Consider the following 23,249-nt stretch of genomic DNA (forward strand, 5'->3'; position numbering starts at 1 on the left):
ATATACTTTCACAAAAACCCTCAAGACAGAGACCACTATCATCCTCATTTTACAAATCAGACTGAAAACGGTTAAATAACTAATATTCCCAACCACATCTGTCCAACACCAAAACCATACCTCAAACCACTGTTAAGCTGCTTCTCTTCCAAATCAGACTCCAGAAAAATTTGACTTCCACAACTTGCCTCCCTAAATTAAGCTTAAGCTGACATATAAAACTTAAAAAAAAACACACAATAAAAATCCAACACAATAAATGACATAATTCCAAATTTGAAATTTTCTTCTCTCAGAAAGAGGTAAACAAAACTAATCTGATATTAGCTAGCCATTTCTTCAAGTGTGTCGACTAAGCAGCTTTTTGCTGTCACAACATCACGACCACCCACGTCCTTCAACAAGTGACAACGTAAGCCCGACACCGCAAATCTCATTGTTAGAGAGCAAGGCTTTCAAATGAGACTGGAGCTTGCGACATTGAAAATTTTTATAGTATTAATCTTTCCGGTTTCTTGTGAAACACAGATCCACATTTTTATGTATTTCTACACAAATCTAAATGCTGTCCAGATTCAACACCTTCCTGAATTACCTGGGTTAAAAACAGTAAAAATACAACTGCATTTTTTTTTTTAATAAGGCCTAAAGACCCAGCCCTTAGATTGTTCAGCATTTTTTGGACTTAAACCAGGGTTTTATGATGTTAGTTTACCGTTAGAGAAGGCAAAGAAACTGAACGGTTGATCCCAAAGTCCTTTTATCACTGAAGTCTCTATAAAACGTTTGATTACTTTAAAAAATTATGTGTGAATCACATGTTTGTTTATTGAAAAAAGGTCTTGCTGACACATACACTTTGGTTTTTTTTTTTTTTAAGAATCAAAACAGCTCCTTACTTGAATGTGGCTGTTTTGGCAACAGTTAAACGCAACCCCGTCACTCTAGCGCTGCCGGCCTTCCTGGTTCTCCTAGGTGAGGGCCGCCATCCTGCGATAATTTACACGCAGGGCTGAGAAGCACCAGCAATGGTGCAGTGTGGTGACTCGCACTTTCAAAACAAAGCCAAACTCGGCTTTTAAAGTAGAGAACACACAGACACAGTCCCTACCTCTGACAAGGTCCAAAAGATTCCTTATAGACAGTCTATTCAGACGAAGCTACAACAGCCCCAGGAAATATAAAGTGTCCACAAAGACAGTAGGGGGGCGGGGGAGGAAACAACTGATGGGAAGGAAGCTAATCATGTGAAGTCTGCCCAACTCCACAAGGTCTAATACATTCCGGTTTGTTTCCACTCAGAGCAGCCATTAAACGTGCCCTGACACGTGGGCGCGGGGGACCTCCCTTCTCGCCGGTTTTTGGCCATTTCCTTCTCTGTGCACTTGTTTGTATACAACCTCGCCCGGACAGGGGTGACCACAAGATGACAGGCCTCGGCAGTTCCTTCACTCAGATTTCTAGTTGCCCAAAGTTTCACTCCACGGCGGGGTTTTAACGAGAATCACGGGGTCCTTTTCCAAAGTTATGAATGGTTTAAGTCAAGTTTACAAGACACAAACAGAAGGCGAGGGACAAGTGAGTGTCGGGCGACTTCAGTGACAGCGTTTTAAAATTAGCTTTAACTGATATGCCCTAGTTAAAATTAAAAAAAAAAAAAAAAAGAAAGTCACTCTGATCCACGCAGTAAGTGTCGGGGCAATACTTTTTAAAAAATCACGCAAGACTCACGTCTGAGTCTTGACCTCCTCATACCATCTGCAAATACAGTCTCCGGGCCACTCACTGCTCGGGGGTCCCTCGCGGGATGTGTGATCTGAGTCCTCGCTGTGACCCACTATTTCCCCGCCAGACCCCCAGCGCCGAGCGGGTTCCAGGTCTGCGCACACGCCGCCTAGTCCCCAGAAAGAACGGAAGAAAGTAGGGAAGAGGGGCGTGGCGCCCCGGTCTCCCCCAGTTGTCCGGCCTCCTCCCGAACCTGGCACCACCGCAAGCACGAGCGGGGAACGCCGGAGCCTCCCAGCCCCATCCTGGTGCTGGGCGCACGGCCGCGGGCAGACCAGGAAGCAAGCGAGCGAGCTGGGAGACCTCTCCTCCCACTCCCGCCCTCGTCCCGGGGGCCGCGTCCCCAGCCCTGGCCCCGCAGGGCCCCTGGCTTCCTGCACCCTCCGACCGCCGCCCGTCGAGGGCGAAAGCGCCGTCTGTCTCCGGGTCTCGGCGTCCCTTGCCCTCCCTCCCCCATCCCGGTCTCCGGCGCCTAGTGCCCCGACCAGTCCCCGCCCTCCGGGACACTCTTTCCTCCTTCCTTCCTTCCTCCGTTCCCTCCCTCCATCTCGCTTCCCAGCACCGGGAAGTCGGAGGCGGCTCCCTAACTGGCCAGCCGACGCCCCGCGATGCGCCCCTGTCCCCTCCGGGACCGGACTCGCCACCTGCGCCCGCCGCTCGGTGCTCACTCGCCTGCCGGTGCGCTGCCCCTGCCGTCACCGCCGCTGCCGGGGACTCTGTCTCTAAGGGCTCCTGGAGACGACTCCGACCTCTCCTCCTCCTCCTCCTGCTCCTCCGGGCGGGCGCCGGCTCCGCCTCGCTCGGGTAGGCGGGGCGGACAGCCCGACGGGCGGGGCGGCGGCAGCCCCGGACTTCTTCCTCCCGGCCCGGCCCTCCTCCCTCCTGCCCAGACGCCCTGGCTGTTCCCTGGTTCGGCCGCCGAACCCGTGTCAGGTCTGGGCCGGCAGAGGGGAGAAGTCGGGAGCGTTGAAGTCCTGCAAACGTCTGGCCGCCTTGGCCACCCCCAGTTTCCCTTCCCCGACTTCCCCGAAGCCTTGAAAGTTCAAGGATTCTCGGGCCACCCCACTTCACAGCCCTCCACCGGGCCGCTCTGACTCCTGAGAAGTTTCCTTCGCGTGCGAACGCTCGAACGCTCGGCAACTCTTAAGCCAGCCGTCCCTTAGGCCGCCAATATGCACGCCGCCAACCCCCTACACAAAAGTTAGGCTCTGCTCCAGGAATTTCTTAAGAAAACAGTCACAGTAAAATTTAAAGGGCCCTGGGGCCACAGAGAGATTTTGCTTTCCAGAAAATGGAGCTATAACTGCGGATTGTTGAATTTTTAGTACATCCACTCATCAAGCGCTTCCCCTCCATCTCTCGCCGTGAGATTTGTGTTTCCGAACGCCCAGTACCTGGTAGAGTTCTGCTTAATGAATGGATTCAGGGTGGGGTAGTTTGAAAAGCCACTTCTGTTTCCACAGACTTCTGACTATTCGTATATACAGCCATTCAACGAACGCTCATTGAGCACCTGCTGTGTGCCAAGCATTGCAATAATGGTGATTGGAGAGACACAAAGATGAATCAGACGGGGGACTCACCCTCAAAAAGTCCAGAAAGAGTCCAGAAAGAGCCAAAAAGTTGGATGTGCAGAAATCTCACCACTCAGCGGACTTCTTGCAGGTTCCTAGGTATCTGCGTTCTTGTTTGACAGGGTGGAGATAAAAGAGAAGAGAAGGCCAAAGTAGCTCACTTAAAACCAGTGTGGGCAGAGTCCAGACTTGAAATGGAGTCTTAAAGCGTTGGTGAAGGATGTCTGTGAGTTGGGTTTCACCAACTGAGGAGAAGTGAGGCCTAGGGAAGCCAGGAGCCAAGGATTGCAGTGAGGACATTATCTTCACTCTTTCTTCCCTCCTGACCCCTGCTCAAGTATCATTCTCGGTGAAATCTTTTGACCAGGCTGCAGAAGGGGTACTGCGGGTATAGGAAGTCTGTGGTTGGATGCTTTGCCCCAGGACTGTGATTCTTGCAACCTGTGGATGGCGGTAGCTGTTGGTGTGCAAGCCACAGGCTGCCAGGGGAGCTCTTTATTCCCCGCTTGGTACAGTGGCAGGAAAGGCTTGACTGATTCACAGACACTGACAGTTGCAGGAATACTCTAAACAGAGCAGCCTGATGCCATCTGGGACTGAGACCATCATACACTGGAGTTTGTATCTTTTGGCCACAGACTACAGAATCGACTCCTAAAGCCCTACCACTGATTTCCACTTCTGGAGCCCTTTATCGTCTAGTAAATGCTTTCATGTGTGTAATTCTCATCTGGAAACTGAGGCACCAAGAATTGAAGGGGTTCATTGAAGGTTTTCTAATTTAGTGCTATTCAAAGTGTGGTCCACGGAACAATGACCATCTGGGAACTGTTACCCATCTGTAATGGGATAAGCACAGAAATTGAAGGTGAGCATGTAAAAACTTTTATAGCAATTTGAGTAATTTTCTGCCTGTTGAACTTAATAACTAAAAATATGGCCTTGTATTCTGTATGTTTCTTTCATTTTTCTCGTTATCCATTTTGTATTTATCATGTTGGATAAAAGCATCAGCCTGCAACAGATTGAAAATAAAATCCCACAGATAGTTTGAGATGCACTGATCTAGTTAGGAGCAAGACAAGAATAATAAGAGCTAACACTTTCATGGCAGATGTTGCTTTAAGTGCTTAACATATATTAACTCTATTAATCCTCCTAACAACCCTAGCAGGTAGGCTCAGAGAGGTTAAGCCATGCAGTCCAAAAGTGGCAAAGCCAGAATTCAACCCAAGGGGTCTGGCTCCAGACTGTGTGCTTTTACCCATGACCCTCCATCCAGTCATTCTTTCTGCTCTGCTGTGTCCAAACTTCAGTCATTCACATTTCATCTACATATCACTGTGCCTCCTATATGATTTTTTTAATTTATATTTTTGGACTTACTTTTGTTATTTCTTACACATAGGATGCTTGCTGGTAGTAATCTCACCTGTGAAATCATGACTTTGATGAGCTAGCATCAGTCTCTTACTCTAGATCACATCAAAGTAGATGCTTAACACCAGCAGTTGCTGTCAGTGCTCTGCCATATCCCCTCTGATCCGTCTCCAGTTTCGTGCACACTGGCTCCAGGTGTGCATTCATTCCCATCACCTGATCCTGGCACCTGCATCTCATTGTCAGAACACCACCCTCAGCTGCAGGATTTACTTTGCTGGCTCACAGGGCAGCTGGAAGTACCTGGGAATTGATGTTCCCCCATCCCCGCTTCAACCTTTAACCAGTGACTAAGGACTATGGCCATATAAATACGCCAGTTCCTTTGCTCTCAGTTGGAACAACTTCAGGGTGAATCTCCACTGTCTACAGGGCTCCCTACGAGATTGAGCCAAATTCTCTCCCCACTTCTGTGGGACCTGATGCCACATTCTTGCTTGTCCTTCTTACCCTTCCGGGACCTACTTCCCACTCCCCCACCTAAGAACACATCCTAATCAGGACCAACTATATAATTTGCAGAGCCTGATACAAGATTTAAAAATGCTCATAAATCATTAAGAATTTCAAGATGGCAACAGACTATTAAACCAAGTATGGGGACATGTGTGACTACACACGTGTGTGACTTTACAGGCTGCACCACAACGATGTAGGCCTGGATGCTAATAAGTCATTTTCGCTTTTTTTTAAAAATAAATTTATTTATTTATTTTGGGCTGCGTTGGGTCTTTGTTGCTGCACGCGGGCTTTGCGACGAGCAGGGGCTGCTCTTTGTTGTAGTGCGTGGGCTTCTCACTGCAGTGGCTTCTCCTGTTGCAGAGCACGGGCTCTAGGTGCACAGGCCTCAGTAGCTGTGGCTCGCGGGCTCTAGAGCGCAGGCCCAGTAGTTGTGGTGCACGGGCTTAGTTGCTCCGCGATATGTGGGATATTCCCGGATCAGGGCTCGAACCTGTGTCCCCTGCATTGACAGGCAGATTCTTAACCACTGCACCACCAGGGAAGCCCTTACTTAAGTTCTTATCTCAGGGTCTGCTTCTGGAGAATCCCAAGCTAAGATAACAACTATTAAAGTAAAAGCCAGCGCATTCAAGTACTACCAAAATCGTCTTGTATAATACACTGGTGGTCAGCATCCCACACCTTGGGAGCCCACCTTGTAGAAGGATGGGTCATGTCAAGTCGTACATAAAGAGCTTTAGCCACAGGAAGAGGTATAGCAGTTGAGAATGGCTTAGGTTAACAAATGATGGGGCAGAAAACCTGGGTTTTCTTCTCAATTCTGACACTGAATGATACACACAAGTGTGAATTTGGGTGGTATCTTAGACTGAGTTACCTGGAAACATACCTTGCATGAAGAAGACTTATTGGCGAGTGGTTAAAAAGATAAACCTGTAAGGAAGCAAGGCAGGCAGGATAGGGCAGAGGACAAGGACGCCTCTCAACATGGTTACAGCTGGACCTGCAGTCCAGGGGGGACTGGCGGTAGGTGGATCTTCAGAAATGGACCATATTGAGTCCAGTGTATCGGACCTTTGTATCTCCATATCCTGTATTCCTGGGAAGAGATGTCTCATTGGGCAAAGCAGTTCACTAAGGGTAAGGCCCACTGATGGACACAGCTGTGAGTGGTCAGGAACCAATATTCCCAGCAACTCGGGAACAGGTGTGTCACCTGAACAGGGGGTCTGGGAGAAGCTCCAGAGTATACACTATAGGTGGGTTATCTCCAAGGTCTCACTTGGGCTTATAGTCAGTCATAACTGGCATTCTCAGCCCAGCCCAGGAGGACCTGACCCCTTGGTCTTCCATGAAGCACCTGGGCAATGCTTGGTTGCATTTTGCCTTCTTTATACTATGAACCTATTTAATTTCCTATTTTTTCTTTCTCCAGATTTCTTCAAAACTCTTTTTTCTTTTCCTTTCTGTTTTCTGCTCCAACTATCTTCCACCCTCCCATGGCACTCAAGACAAATCAATCAATCAATCAATCAGTCGCTTATGAAAGAGTGATGGTGTAGTGAAGTAAAATTTTATGTATGAGGCAAGGCCTTTGAGATTAAGTCCTGGCTTTGCCACTAACAATCTGTGTGAATTTGGAGCAATCATTTCACCTTACTGGGCTGTGGCGTGTCCTTAAAATAAAGAGATTTACAATGGTCTCTAAAGTCCCAATTCTTTGAAATTTAAACATTTTTTAAAAGATGGCTTTCTCTGCTATATAATCCCTTATAAAGCAAGCAAGAGAAATGGTTTTATAACTCAGGACAGCTGATTGTTTTTAAATTAATTACAATTCGTTGGTGAAGCTCTACTTCTATGAACTTCTACTCGTCAATAACAACACCCTAACTAAAGGCTCAGTCAGAAGGAGATGGGGAAAGAGAAATGAAAGAAATGAGGCAAATCAGTCAGTCTGTGGGCGATCAGGTCTCCACAGGACTTCAGGACTTCACACCAATTTATCTGGGATATCAGCGTTGCTTCCTAAGGATTTTATTTCTTCTAATGCACATGGCCACACTCTTTGTCTGAACCTGCCCTAAAAGTTATGAAGGGAGCTTCCTCTTTTTGAATAGGTTACCTGGGTAAGTTTTTCACAAACTGGTTTTTCTGCTCAGTCAGAGGCTGCCATCTTCTCATGTAGAAGTTAGGTCAGGGAAAAGCACCCACAGTCTTGGAAATCCCCAAGTAACTTGTTGAAACACGTATCGGCAGAGGCAGGAGCTATGACCCAAACTGTGACTATAGATCAGTAGTCAATTCAGTGCAGTTCCATCCTCAAATGGATGGAAGCTTCCAGAGGCCTGGGTGGGAGTGGCCCAAAATTGAGTCACTAACTCAAGTTAGTTGATTACTAACTCAAAATTAGCTTTCTGGCTTATTACAGAGCTAGGCTCTCTAGCTCTGGAGAATGGAAGTCCCCAGACACTGTTGTATAGAGGCCAAATGTGTGGGCTCAAGAATGAACAAATTTCCCATCATTGAAGGGGTTCAACCAGTGGTCAACTAGGAAGTAGAGATGTAGAGGTTATCAAGGGAAGCAACCCAAATGTTCACCAGGGGAGATATGTTACCTCCATCTGAAGTACTCTGTGAAAAGAGGTAGATCTAAATATATTCACATGAAAAGATGCCCCAAATATATTTTTGAGCATAGAAAGCAAGTTACAGAAGACCATGAATAGAATTTCCCACTCATGTGTAAAAAAAGCATACACACACAAGCACAAATGTCTGTATGAGTATATCTGCAGTGATGTTTGGCAAAATGTTAAAAGTGATTTTATCAAGGTGGTAGGGTTTTGGGTAACCTACACTTTTTTTATATTGCATGAATTTTTTTTTTTTTTTTACCATGAAAGTATAGCTTTTCTTTGAATAATGTGGAGTTTTTCCCCATACTATAAATATATCTCTTTTCATATTATAAAAAGAAGAAAAAAGGCATTGTGTTGACCAGCAGTTGGCAAACTATGGCCAAGAGGGGCAGACCATCGGCCATCTGTTTTTGTGAATAAAATTTCATTGGAAAACCACCACACCCATTCATTTATCTATTGTCTTTGGCTGTTTCTACTTACAGAGCTGAATGGTTATGACAGAAACGTTATGGGTCACAAGGCCTAAAATATGTATCTGCCTCTTTAGAGTTGTGGTAACCCCTGGTGCAGACAATTAGACTAGAAAACTTTTTCAGTATGGCAAATTGCAGCCTAGATTTTACTAATTCTTCAGATGTTAACGTATCTGACAAAACCCAAACATGGTCTGTATATTTTAAAGTACCTCCCAGTTCTGAGTAGTGATGAGGATAGCGAGCAAAGAGATGATACATATTTTCCTTCTTCCTCCCCCTCCTTCCTTTCCTTCTGTTCCCCTTTTTCTCTGTCTGTTCCTCCTGCTGTTCCGTGTCCTCCTCTTGCTGTTCCTTCCCATTCTTCCAATGAGATAGGGTAAGCAACGTGTTCTCCATTTTGCCCTCGGACACTGTCCCACCTGAGCGAGGAGTGGGCAGAGGACTGAGGTTCCTCTCTCCTTCTGGCTGGGTCTCTCCAAGATAAAATGATTGAGGAAGCTCTGGACAGAATACACTATCCTGTGGGAGGAGGGTAAGCTCCCAAAGAATCAACCCAGACTTGGAGGAAAAAAAGCCAGGGGAGTTGTGGAGGACAGGAGACTACCAGGCTCCAAGGGGGAAGGCTGGGAACTGGATAGAGCAAATCCCCTCTCTCCCCCCGCATTCCTCCGTCACACTCTTCTCCAGTTTTCCTTTCTGCATAATCCATCTGGTCTCCAGGTACACAGAGGAGGTTTGGGATGTTTCTCCTTCACCGTCAGTGGTCCCCAGCATCAATACTCTCACTTACTGAAATCACACAAGCGAGGGTAGCTAGTGCCAGTCTGGCCCTTGCTCATTGCCAGAATTTGGCCAGAAGAGCTGGATGGTGGCCCTGATGTGGGATGTACTCAGATGCTAAGTAATTAAATGGTTCAACAGAAACATTCTCTTTGTCAACCACTCGCCCCAGACCTTCCCTGAAGAAAATATAAGGCCCCTGCAGTGTCAGAAAGAGAAGCAGCCTGGTAGATGATTAGATTATTGGTCCATCTATAGCCTATGCTACAGGGCTTTGATTCAGACACAGTCTAATATGTGGACCTGTGAGCTAAGTTGTGATGGGAATGGAAAGTATTTTCTCTGGCACTCTGATATCAGACCTGTTAATTTCATTTAGCTTTATATTCTGGTGAGAATGGAAAAAACCAAGCCTGCAACCTCTGTGACTCCAATTTACACTGCATGGTTGTCAAAATATCTAAAATGTTTTCTTCAGAGTCTGGGGGAATCTCAGAAAAATGTGATAAAAATGCTGTTTTTTTTCCTAGTATTTCAGTATTACTCTAGAAATACTGAGATAATGGAATAATACCAACAACGATGCCAGGATTTAAGTACAAAACCTGGCATCGTTGTTGGTATTATTCCATTATCTCAGTATTTCTAAAAATAAAAATATGGACTGTTTCTATCCTGAGACTACCCTGCTAATTACCTACACTTTCAAATTTTGAATGTAATAAAGGTGCATTCGTTTAAAGAGTGTTCTGACCGCATTCTTCTCCTGTTTAAACACTCCCCAGGTGTCTTATTGTTATTTTCTTTCCTATTTCCTGGTTTACTAGGAAGGTTGAGCATCTTTTCTTGTATTTATTAGTCATGTATGGTCCTAGTACCAATTTGGGCATGGATCTACTTCCAGAGGTCTCTGATGAATTGTGCTCGATATTTTTGTATTGCTATAAATAGCCTTGATCTTTGTTCTGGAATATAGTTAAGTTGCTGGAACCAAATTTATCCTTTTAGGTCTTGCTTTTAACATTAATTTGGCAGGATTAGGGCAGTTATCACTCTAGGGCTAATTTTTCCCCCTACTGAAGGCAAATTGTTTGTCTACCCAATGATCCATAAATCTTGAGGTTTTCCAGTCTGGCTGGTGGGAAGAGGCAGCATTTCTGGTCCTGGTCCTGTGTCAGCATCAGGCACCATTATGTCTAACCCTTACAGCTGGTTCTTCCCTGGCCTTGAGTAGTTGCTTTACCTGCATGAGTTCATCCTTACTCATCATACCCATCATCATACTCAGTGGGGACCCTCAGCTAGTCTCTGGGTTCTCTTTCTGTTCAGCTCTCTTCTGTCTGGTGCTCTTTCCAGTGGATCCTAGGTGCCTTGATCTCCCTGAGCTTGCATCCCCATCTCCTCAACCCAAGGAGCCCACCAGCTCTTCCTGAATTCCCCCGTCTCTGCTTTGCCTGGAAACTCCTTCAAAGCAGTCAGTTAGGGGACTTGTAAGACTCCATTTGTTTTCCATCTCTCAGGGATCACTGTCCTTTTGTCACCTGATGTACAGTGTTTTGCAAACTGTTGTTTCATATATTTTGTCTGTTTTTAGGTTACTTCAGGTAGGAGGATAAAACCAGTTTTTTTTTACTCCATCTAGACTATAAGCAGCAGTCTCCCCTATCACTCTAAACCATGCCTTATTCTTCTTTTCCACTTATCATTATATAACATTATTTTGCACATTTATTTTTTTAGTGTCTGTCTCCCTCATCAGACCATAAGCTATATGAGGGAACTTACTATGTCTGTTTGGTTTACTGTTGTGTCCTCAGCTATAGTAACTTTGCCTGATGTATTCTAATGCTCATTAAATACTGAATGAATGAATGAATGAAAGCTAGACCAGAGCCAGATCATGGGAGGCTTTGAATGCCCAGCAAGGAAACTGAACAAGTTTTGCTGAGAGCAGAGGCTCTACTCCAAGACTAGAATGACATAAGTAAAATTCTATTCATTTGCAATTTGAGGGCATTGTGGGGTGCAGTGCTGGTGACTTCACTCAAGTTCCTCTCCGTGTAAATCTGCCCAAGCTCTTGGTAGATTAGGTCACATTTTTTGGAATCTGCTTGGAACTTAGGAACCTGGCAGTCATAATGAATCTTGCCTTTGACACTGCCTCTTAATCTGATTGGTTCTAAGCCCTTTACAAATATTAATTATGTCTCACAATAGAGTTGCCACCCTGACCTTTTTTCTTAGGCTGCTATCACTGAGACCAGTGTTCAGCACTTCTGTCCCATAATAGCATGCTTATTCCTCCTTCCTAAAAGAGAAAGGTTAGGGTACTATCTTTACCAACATCCTTAAATTAATTAGTTAGTGTCCTAACGATAAGCTTGACAAGTAACTTTCTTAAACTTCACATGATAATCATAAAAGCCTCTCCACTGGTCTTTCTGACTTGTCTTTAAGACAGTCCGCTGGAGGCAGGATAAAAATATTAGAAATTATAGCTACACTTATTTTGTGTTTTTTCCTTTTGTTAGTACAATAGTTCAGGGATAAATATATAAATAAAAACACATATATTGGGCTGCATACTCAAAATCTTTACTGATGAAGTGCACAATAAAAATGTTTAGAGATCACAGATCTAGTCTCTCTCCCAATCCACCCTAAGTGAGGCCAGATTACTCTTCCTAGAAGGCACCTCTAATTGTGCTCCTTTCCTCTGCCAATACAAACAAATAAACAACAGCAAAACCCAAAACCCCCAAACCTTCTATGGCTTCAATATAAGAAAACAATTTTTATAGTAGGTGACAGTTGAAAAGAACGAAGCTTTTCTATGCAGAGATGCATTCAGTCCACAACTGTTAATAAGCCCTCACATCTGTACAACACATTGTAATTTTAAATGCACTGAATTTTGCCTACAGGCCTTCTGATTTCAGAAGAACATGGGTCTACTCTCAGCCAAGATTTGTGTATATTTAGTTCTACTCTATGAAGCCTGTTAGGCCCAGTTAGAGACTGGACCCAGAACAATAACTGCAAGGCCATGACTATTTCCTGAGACTCCATCAGTGAGTGTTAACAGACTGAATTACTGAAGAGATGATGGAAATAATGAACTTTAGACATGCTAAGTATACAGAAATAGCAACTGAGTAAAAACCAAGCCCAGCACACTGTGTGTGTGTGTGTGTGTGTGTGTGCACACGTGTGCGAGTGCATAGGAGGGGGGACAAGGATTACCAACACACCAGATGTGTGAATGAAGAAGGCTATTGTAGAAGAGGAACTTCTGGCCCTGGCTAGATACCACCTGACACCAAGTGGATTAGAAATGAACTGTCCAGTTGAGCCTTTCCTGAATTCCTAACGTACAAGCTCATGAACAGAGTAAAATGGTTCAGTTGTTAAGTTTGGGCACAGGAGAGCTGAGAGTTGTAGACATCATTTGAGTACCTGGATCCAACTCTGCCTGAAGCAGAACTACCCCTGAATTTTGCAGTGAGCCAGTACATTCCTTTTAGTTTGTTTATGCTAGTACATGTTGGGTTTCTGTCATTTCCAGTCAGGAGAATTGTGAATAATACAGTGACACTCTGGCTTTTAACTCAGGTGCAGAAGCTTCAGGTAATCGTAATTCTCAGTTCTTGACTTACTCTCATCATTAATCGTTCAAGGGCCTTCTCTTACTTGACTGATTGATTGAATTTTCATTCATACCCTTTTTACCCTACTCCTATTCCCATTCCCTTCCTATTCACAGGCAAACATTCTAATTCTGTTGTGTATCTTTTTATTTGTATGTGTCCTTATAAAATATATATTATTTTTTGTACTTGTATTTTACTGTGGTATATTAATGGTATTGTATACTCTTTTATATATGAATAATACTTATGAGTTTTTCCAATTAAATGTTATGATGGGCCATAGTTTTCTCCAAAAATGCATCTCCTGTTATAAATTTCCCCTCTAAGAATTATACATTCTAATTATGTCCATTGTTACTGACAGTTATTTTTGTCTTCTTGGAATTAAAAAAAAAAACTCTTTTATTCTCTGTCTTCTTTCTCAACCCTGTCCCCTTCCATACACACTTATTTTTTAATAATAAATGTTTTGGTTATAAGGATGCAATATCTGCTCATCTCTTTGAGAGTATTAATGATTTTTTTTGAGTTTTTTCTATTATTTTCATTGTCTCTGTTGTTTCTTTTCTCTTTAAAACAATTTCTATTTCCTTTTTAAAATCTGTGTCTTTCGTGTTGGCAGCCTTCCTCAAATGACTACTGATCCTTGGCTGATTCTGATTGGAACATCTGTGTGTGTGTGTGTGTGTGTGTGTGTGTGTGTGTGCAGGGCTTGTTGCATAGGGGGAGTAGGTAATGTAGTGTAGATCTGGCTCTTTTGTCTGCCTACAACCTCTATTGGTTTCTGTAGGCCCCTTTTCTTGGGCTAGTCAGATACACCAGAAAGGATCAGACACTGCACTTGTGGGTGGGGAAGGTTTAAGCCTGGCTGCCATCATTCTAGGAGCCTGGAAGTTTCATCATTTTTTTTTGTTTGTTTTGTTTTATTTTTTAAATCTAGATTTTCAGTGGACCTTGTTTTTTGAGTACCCTGTCCTCAACTGTGACTCATGTCATACTTTCTGGATGCCTTATCATTTATTCATTCAACAAATCTTTATCCAGTACCCCCTTAGCACTTTGTGCCAGGCATAATCCTAGGTGTTTGGGATCCACCAGTAATCAAATCAGATGAAAATCCTGCCCTCATGGAGCTTACATTCTAATAGAAATAACATCTCCAGTCTTCTGTCAGAGTAGGGGTGGGGATGGGGCGGCTGCAAAAGGAAGTGGGGGGATTTGGAGGTCTAAGTGCTCCTTATAAAGACTTTCAGCCAGTCCTCCTATTTTCAGTCCCATTTTTACATCCCTATCTTCGAAAGTGCTCAGTGACTCCAATTCTGAGCCTTTCTGGGTTTTGGTGGAATGGACCAGCTTTATGTTCACATCCTCCACCCTTCACAGACATTCAGATTTCCACTTTCTTGGTTCTGCTAAGCCGGTTGCCTTGTCACTTGTTCATCTACTTTCTATTTCTTGTCTGCTTTAGTCTTCTCTCCCATTTTCCTTTTTCTTGTGACTTATTCCTTTTTGTTTTTCATTGAATATTATTTTAGAGGGGATTTTGGGAAGGAATAGAGATAATTCTGTGTTTGACTAACTTTGTTTAGTCACATACCAGCAACTCTTCTCAGCTCTTCTCTACAGGCACAAAATTGCTTGCTTGACAGGTAAAAATGGTGCTACCCTGGATGGTGGTAGTATCAGGTTTAGATTTTCTGATAGTCACATCTCTGTGAAGCTGTATTGCTTGAATTTAGAATGAGATCACACACTGTTTCTAGGCCTCTATTATCATGGCTCATTTTCTTTCTCTTTTTCTCTTGGCCCTTAGAACATGTCTCATTTAACTTTCTTATTCCTTGAATCATATTTTTCTTTTCTTTTATTTCTAATTTTTTTAAAAGACTTTTTTTGATGTGGACCATTTTTTTAAAAAGTCTTTATTGAATTTGTTACAATATTCCTTCTGTTTTATGTTTTGTTTTTTTTTGTTTTCTTTTGGCCGTGAGGCATGTGGGATCTTAGCTCCTGGACCAGGGATCAAACCTGCATCCCCTGCATTGGAAGGCGAAGTCTTAACCACTGGACCACCAGGGAAGTCCCTTATCTTTGACTATCACCTTTTCCTTGCTTTGATACCCATGGTGAGAAAGTACTTCAGACTACATTCCTAGTTATCACATGTATGTATTGTTATACAGTAAAATAGTATTTTTTTTAAAGTTGGAAGGAAGTAATAGGAAGACTAGTAGCTAACATTTATGAAGTTCTTACTGTGTGCAAGACACTGTCCTAAGAGTTTTACGTGCATTATCTTATGAAATTCTACTATTCTCCTATGAGATAGATATTATTATCATCTCCACTTTATGGATGAGATACTGGATTCTATCACCTTATTTTATAAATGCAACACTAAGAGATTCCGCAACATTGTAAATCAACAATACTCCAATTAAAATTAATTAAAAAGAAGACTAAGAGAGATTAAAAACTTGCCTAAAGTCTTAACAGCAAATGAGTGAAGTTTTTAAATATTCATGAAATGAATCTGGTTTCTTTATTATCAAAGTCACAGGTACTCCTTATTAGGAATTTGAAGTGGGGTTTTGGTGCCCCAAACCTCTCAGGCTCCCTGCTGAGGGAACTACATATCAATAACCAATTAGAAAACAAAGAACCAGATTTATCTAATAAAAGAGCAGGGATGTCTGGTTAGCTGTGATGGAGGGTTGGGTATAGAAACCAACAAGGGGTTTCCTGGTCCCACAAGTGGAGACTGGCTGAGTCTAGAAGGGCGAGGCCAGTGCAGCAGGTTCTAATTCACTCACCTAACCCGCTGTGCAGGAGAGAAAGGCTGGCTGCCTCACCCTTACATTGCGGACCAAAAACCTGGGCAGAGAGCACAAGTATTGCTCGGCCTACCTCCAATGGGGACAGCTGTGTCCAGGGTGGGATTGCCGCCGTGCAAGGGCACACGACGTAGGCGAGAATGCTGGTAACAGATCAGGCAGCCGTTAAGAAGTGGCCCGATGTGAATTAGCCTCCAACCTTTTGCATTAGCACCTGCTGGTTTCCTCCTTTGGGACAACTGTGAAATGGCCTGGAAGTGTGGGTGGGGATGTTCTTTCTTCTGAGCCAGGAAAAAGCATTCTCTTTGCTGTGGGTTGAGGTGGAAATGTGGGAAGAAGAAAAAAATAGTTTCTCTTCTCAATGTTTCTGTTTAGTGGAGATAAAAATGCCGCTATTTTAAACATCACTTGTAGCTAGTTTTTCTGTTTTATCCTTTATATCAGTGCTAGCTGCAACCCAATGGGTTTCTTGACCCACTAATGGGTTGGGACCCTCAAATTGAAAACATTGTTTCGGGAGGTTTGTTAACACAATTTTGGAAGAAAGAACGACTTTTATTTGTAGAACACTTCAGTGAGCCCTTTGGTTACGCATAAAACAGGAATTAGAGACTAGAATGGAAATGAGTGGCTGACAAAGACGTAGTTTGGTACAACTGTGAAAGATAATTCAATTAAGATATGAGTAGATATGGTTAGAGAGATTATTAACACCTAATGTCAAACGTCTTTTCATGTGCTGATTTGCCATTTGTCTTAGTCCAGGCTGCTATACTAGAATAACATGTACTGGGTGGCGTAAACAACAAACATTTATTTCTCACAGTTCTAGAGGCTGAAAGTCTGAGATTAGGGTGCCAGCATGGTTGGGTTCTTGGTAAAGTCCCTCTTCCTGGTTTACAGAGAGCCATCTTCTCTTTGTATCCTCACATGACAGAGAGAGAAAGGACTGTCTTCCTCTTCCTATAAGGGCACTAATCCTATCATGGGGGCTCCATCCTATGACCTAATTATCTTCTAAAGGCCCACTTCCTAATACCATCACATTGGGTGTTAGGATTTAACATATAAATTTTGGAAGGACAAAAATATTCAGTCCAGAGCACCATCTGTATATCCTCTTCGGTGAAGTGGCAACAGCATTTTAAATAAAACAGGTGCTAAAGGAAAGTGGGATATTTTTATTAACAATGGTAGTAATATTGGTCACAATAAGTTTCAATCTTTCTTTTTTTTTTTTAAAACTCCTGTGCATAAAACTCTGTGCTAGGCACCAGAGATACAAAGGTTAACCAAACAGATCTGGCTCTTTCTCTCATGGAACTTATACTCGTGAGGTGGGTGAGGAATTGGAAATTTTTTTTTTTAAAAACAAATACACAAATGTGTGATTACAAAAATGATGTGCCCTAAAAGAAAAAAAAAAAAAAACCAAGATGTCATAAAAAAGAATACTGGAGACTTAATTTACATTGAGAGTCCAGTCAAGTATTTCCAATTTGTAGTTGAAAAATGAATGGGTGATATTCAAGTACTTTGGGGCCAAGAGCAACTAAGCCCATGAGAACAGCATGTGGGAAAGTCCTGAGGCAAGGAAAGAGCTGAGGATGTTGTATAACTCCAAAAGCAGGCAAGTGCAGCAGGGATACAGAGCAACAGCAGAAGAGTAATGTGAGATGAGTTTAGCAACGTAGGCAGGACCCAGATAAGAAGCACGAAAATCAGTTAGGAGGCTACTATATAGTTCAAGCAAGAGATGGTGGTTTGAAGCAGCATTGTAACCATGGAATGGAGAGAGAAGTAGATAGTTTGAAGTATATTTTGGAGATAGGATTGATGAGACATGGTGAGGGACTGTATGTTGGGGGGCAGAGAGGACAGGTGAGGAGGAAGGAGGTGTCAAAAATAACTTGCAGGTTGATGGAGGTGACTTTACCAAGACGGTGAAAACAAGAGGAGGACTTGATTTGCATGGGGGGTGGTAGGCAGTGGATGGTGGTCATGTTCCTTTTAGATGCATGTGAATTCTGAAGACTGGTGTGTGTCTACAAAAAGAATAAGCCTATTTAATAGCATAGCACATGCAAGAAACCTACAACTGAGTCTGAAAGAGTTGAGGCTAAAAGAGAACAACTCAAGTTCAAAACACATCCTCACCCTTCCCCTTGCTTTTGAGATTTTTTCATGGAGATTTTTAAAAAGTGTGGGCAGGTGTCCACCAGATGGCAATATTTCTTTATAAAAGCCCAGATTTAGAAACCATACCTTCGCCACCACTACATCAAGGTAGATTCTTGGTGGGGCACAGAGCCAGAGTCTAGTCCAAATCATTGAAAGTGGAGCCCCGCCTGCTGACTTCTTCTAGTAATGTGCACAGGCAGTGGCAGTTTTATGAGCAAGATCCTTCTGAGGCCTCTTAAAAGGAGACAAAGATGTGTGTGTGTGTGTGTGTGCGCGCGCGCGCGTCTGGGCTAACTGGGACCAGGTGCTTCGTATCATAAACAGTCCCTTAATCCGAAGTGCTAGCACATGAGTAACATTGGAAGCCTCACATCACCTCTCCCAGCCTCTTTCTTCATCTGTAGAATGATGAACATATTAGTACCAACCTCACTAGGTTAGGGTGAGTATGAGATTAGATAATGCATGCCTACAAGGTGCCTAGCACAGTCCTGGTACAAATAATTATCATATTATCCCCACAGTGACCCTTACCCCCTCTCTCCCTCCCTCGAGGCTCCACCCTTTGCCAGCCTCGGTCATGGGCAGGCTTCCAGGCATGAACTCACAAGGGAAGCACGTGAGTCCCAGCAAGATGGTAGACTCCCTTCCAAGTCCTCTTAAGCTTTGCCTCATGGCAGGTGCTCCTCTTTGATAATCCTTCCTCCCCACTGCATTTACAGGAAGATAGAGTCCTTCTGTAATTGACTTGTCTGATTGGACAGGCAAGCCACGAAGATGGAGAGGGAGGAAGCGCCTGAATGGAACACAAATGCCAGAAAATCAGCCCTTTCCTAACACGCTGCATTGAATTCAATTACTCTCTGTTTAGCTGCTTTTCCTAATCTACTGAAACATGTACAATTGCTATCAGAGGACTTATAATTATATATTCCCAGCCTGCCAGGTGGGATAGGTCCAAGCACTTGTTTTGTTTGGAGGCTGACACAATATGAATGCAGCTCCGATTTGTCTTGGGAGGAAGCCAGCACGATGCTAGTGCCTGTGGTTCTGCTACAGGGAATATTTCTTCGGCAGGGGTCAGCCAGCACCCACCCCCCACTCCCCCACTGTATTTATCTTCCTCCTTCTCTTCTAGCTCAGCCTGCCAGATGCTTCACTTTCCCTTAGAAAAGCCTAAAATATTTGTGTGCTTTAAAAACATGTTTTCAGACACGCTACCAATTATTATTATTATTATCCAGTAACATTGCTTTATAGGTGTTTGTCAGCTTCTTTTGATTTCTTGTGGGGTTTTTGAGGGACAGGTAATGACGGTGTAGTGAGAAGAGGATAGGAAATATACCTTTGTGGAGGGAAGGAAGAGATTTTTTTGGTCTCTAACTTGTATTGCAGGTAGCAAAACCAATTTTTATGTTTTCAGTCCATGTAAAAGGCTGCTAAATGAGCAGAGTGTCAAAGCGTGGCCACGTGGAACTCAGGTGCTCATACTTCCTTACACTTATACAGCATAGCTCAGTTTACAAGGCACAGTATTTCACTGGCCTCTTAGGTTAATCTTATATTGTAGGCATGGGTTATTTCTAACGTTTATTCAACTGATATTCAGAAAGATTAGGCAACTTGATTCATTAAATGAATATTTATTGAGAGCGTACTATATGCCAGGCAATGTTGTAAGCAGTGAGCAAAAGGCCCCACCCTCACACAGTTTTCATTCTAATGGGGAACATACATGTAGATAAAATATATAATATGCCAGATAGTGATGAGTGGCATGGAGGAAATCCAGTGGGGAATCAGGCAGGGAGTTGTGTGTGGGTGTGTGTTTGGGGGTGGTGATGTTGCAATTTTAAATTTGGTAGTGAGATGGTGTTTTGTTAAAGACCTGAAATGGTGAGGGAGGAAACCATGTGAAAACCTAGAGGAAAGAACCTTCTGGAAGGAGACGAGCAATTGCAAAACTTGGAGGAAGAAATCCTGCTAGAGCAGAGTGGATAAATGAGATAGAGCCAGGGGATAAGGTTTGGAGAGGTTAGAAGGAAGATTGTGTGAGGACTTATGGACCATCACAAGATTTTGAGGAGGGGTGCATGATCTGATCTCGATTTTTAAAGGATTACTCAATGCATTGTGCTGAAATTAGAATGTAGGGGGGCAAGAGTAGAAATGAGCCAGCCAATTAGGGGGCTATTACAATAGTTCAGAGACGAGGTTGGCTCGGACCAGGGTGGTGGTGGAGGTATCAGAAGTGGTCAGCTCTGGAGCCAATAGGGTTTGCCAATGGATTAGCTGTGGGGTATAAGAGAAAGACAGGAGTCCAAGGCGACACCACGGTTTGTGGGAGGATGGCGTTTCCACTGCCTGAAATGGAGAAGACTATGGGCAGGCTTGGCAGAGGGAAGATGAGGAATTAGATTTAGACCTGATAGATTTGAACCTGTAATTAGACATCTCAATGGAGATATTGAGACATCAGTTAGATATATAAGTCTGGGGTCCAATGTAGAGGTTCTGGCTGGAGAAATAAATATATCAGTCTTCAGTGTACAGATATTATTTAAAATCTTGAGATTAGATGGACTCACCAAGGGAATGAGTGTAGACAGAGTAGGAGTCTGAAGACTGAACCCTGGGGCTTGCCAGCATTTGAGGGCTGGGATGATGAAGGATCTAGAAAAGGAGAAGGAACAGCTAGTGAGGAAGGACAAAAACCACAAGGACATGATCTTCTCGAAGCCAAGTGAAGAAAATGCTTCACAGAGAGGGAGTGATCAATTGTGTCAAAAGCTGCTGACAGTTCATGTGAAATGAGGACTGAGAATGGGCCATTGGATTTAGCCAAGCAGTAGGTCTCCCGAGTTATCCTCTCTCATAGCAGTCTCTTTTCTCCATTGAAAAAAAAAAAAAAATATGGTAATGCCTGCCTGTTTCACTGGATAGTAACTTCTGTGAAAGCTGGCACATATTAAGAACTCATCGTGAAATTTATCTTTCTTTGGGTTTTTGTTTTGCCACAAAGCATCCATTCCTCCTTTCTTGCCTTCCTAATAGCGTCCCAAATCTCTTTGGGTAATTCTCTCTCTCCTGTTGTGTGTAGCTTTGATAGGATGGCAAATTCAGGCACTTGTCTCCTACTTTGGAGGCCAAAATGGGCAGAAGCTGGCCAGGACCCCTACACCAGGGGGCAGGCTCCGTCCATCAGAGGCTCCTAAGTTTACCCAATGCAAGAGAAAGTGTTAAGTACCAGTATCTCTGTCCTAACCAGGCCCCTCCTGGTGGGAGACTGTTGCCATGGTTTCTGTTTCGTAGGCCTCATGCTCCTCTGGGTCCTGCTTCTCCAGACTCTCTTTAGTGCTCTGAGCTCCCAATACCCTCCCTTAAGTAAATCTCCAATTGTTTAAGTTAACCAGAGCCAGTTCCTGTTCCTTTTAATAAAAAGTTGTAACATTTAAGCACAAATAAATATTTGTTGAATAAATGAAAAAGCCTGGTTTTCATTTCACAAATGGAAAGTCTGAAGTTCAAAGAAGTTTAGCCTCTTGTTTAAGACCTCACAGCTTCCATCTGTCACCGATTCTTTGATGCACCCTTTTCACATTCTCAGATCTCTGCAATCAGGATGCATTTTACAATTGATGGTGTCTTGTAGTTAATGCGCAGTATTTTTATTTCTATTGATATATAAAATAATGCTGTGTCTTACATCAGTTTTGAGTCAATGAAATATAGTACTAAGTTTTGGAGTTAGGATTCAAACATATCTCAAAAGTCTATACACCTTTGCTTCCCGAGAAGTTTACTATCTAGTTGGAAGAAAAAAAGTGGAAAAAGAAATATCTCCCTAAAGCTGGAGAGAGGATCTAACCAAGGTTTCCAGGCTATATGAACTCTGAGGGGTTGGGCAGGAGAGTCTCTGGGTGGGCATCTAAATTGATCCTGAAAGGATAAGGAAGATCTTGGGAGTTTGGGACTAGCAGATGCAAACTATTATATATAGAATGGATAAACAACAAGGTCCTGCTGTATAGCACAGGGAACTATATTCAATATCCTGTAATAAACTATAATGGAAAAGAATATGAAAAAGCACATATATATGTATATATACATATATATATGAATCACTATATATATTCATATATATATATATATATATATGAATCACTTTGCTGTACACCAGAAACTAACACAACATTGTAAATCAACTATACTTCAATAAAAAATAAATTTAAAAAAAAGAAAGCTCTTGGTCGATGGAAAGGTGGGAAGAGAGGAGAGATGAGAGGCTATACTCTAGATGCTGGCGACAAAGCAGACACCTAAACGCATGTCTGAGGCAAGAGGCTGCTCAGTGTCTCCTCCTCACTGCCTTCTCTTTCTCTAGAGTAAATGATTCTTCCAATTCTCCCTGCGTTTCCTATCACAATTCTTTTCTGCTGCAACCTTTTTCTGGCAGGCTCCTCCTTCCCACCTTCTGTCCTTTCCTCCCAGTCAGTTCCACTCGTATCTGGTAGACAGAATCCCCCTGGGAACCATGAACAGGGGAGATGGTATCCTACGAGGAAGGGCAACAGTGCATGAGGGCATATATATATATATATATGTGTGTGTGTGTGTGTGTGTATATATATATATATATACATATATACATATGTATATATACATGCACATATGACAAAATGTCAGATGGTATAAGAGCAATGAAGAAAAAACATTAAAAGGGTTAGAGAACCGAGGATGATGGGGTAGGAATTGCTAATTCAAATAGAATGGCCAGGGAAGTCCTCTTTGATAAGGTGACACATCAACAGGGACCTGAAAGGAGGAAGGTGGAAAGTGTACCAGGGTGAGGGCACAGCACATGCAAACATGTGGAGGGGGGATCACTGTTTACAGAATAGCACGTCTACAGCAGAGTAGGTGCGGGGCAATGCAGCAGCAGATGCAGGTAGGGAGGTGATGCCTGGCCAGATTCTGCAGGCTTTATCAGTGTTGTTAAGGGTTTGGGGTTTTATTCCACGTGGATGGAAAGCCTTTGGGAAGATCTGAACAGAGGAGAGAGAATGGGAGATAGATGGGGCACAATCATGGAGAAGCTGGAATGCTGCTTTAAGAAGTTTGAATGTGATTCTCTAATGTCCCTGCGATGTTCATTTCTGAATCTTTAAAAAGAGTATGAAATCTACTCTAATGAATAAATATGATTTTTTCTGTGGAACCCAGAGAGGCCCCCCCACCTAGAACAGGTGTAATGATGTGATAGTTTGTTTTGACAGAAACAGGCTACAGAAGGTTACACTCCCTCCACTCTGCCTTTGGTTGTCAAGGAGATACCTCTGGAAACCTCTTCTCTTGTATCTAAATGTCACCATGTAGCACTTAGATTTTTCATGTTCTCCTTTTATTATGTTATTGTAAA

The 23,249-nt window shown here is 43.1% G+C and overlaps 2 protein-coding genes across 2 annotated transcripts in view; both read right to left on the reverse strand.

Annotated features, from left to right (window-relative positions):
• GNG12 (G protein subunit gamma 12) overlaps positions 1–2,930 on the reverse strand; it is a 126,326-nt gene extending 123,396 nt beyond the window's left edge. Inside the window, 1 exon segment of the mRNA XM_036861346.1 lies at positions 2,430–2,930. The gene's annotated coding sequence lies outside the window, so the exon portion shown is untranslated.
• LOC118898228 lies at positions 762–10,438 on the reverse strand. The gene is made up of 3 exons (XM_036858354.1): positions 10,406–10,438; positions 1,732–2,474; positions 762–1,635 (listed from the first exon to the last, which is right to left on the reverse strand). Exons 1-3 carry the CDS (start codon positions 10,436–10,438, stop codon positions 1,596–1,598), a joined length of 816 nt encoding a protein of 271 aa, XP_036714249.1. The 3' UTR covers positions 762–1,595.
• Positions 10,439–23,249: the final 12,811 nt, after the last annotated feature.

This window comes from Balaenoptera musculus, chromosome 1 (assembly GCF_009873245.2).
Source record: "Balaenoptera musculus isolate JJ_BM4_2016_0621 chromosome 1, mBalMus1.pri.v3, whole genome shotgun sequence".
Lineage (NCBI taxonomy): Eukaryota > Metazoa > Chordata > Mammalia > Artiodactyla > Balaenopteridae > Balaenoptera > Balaenoptera musculus.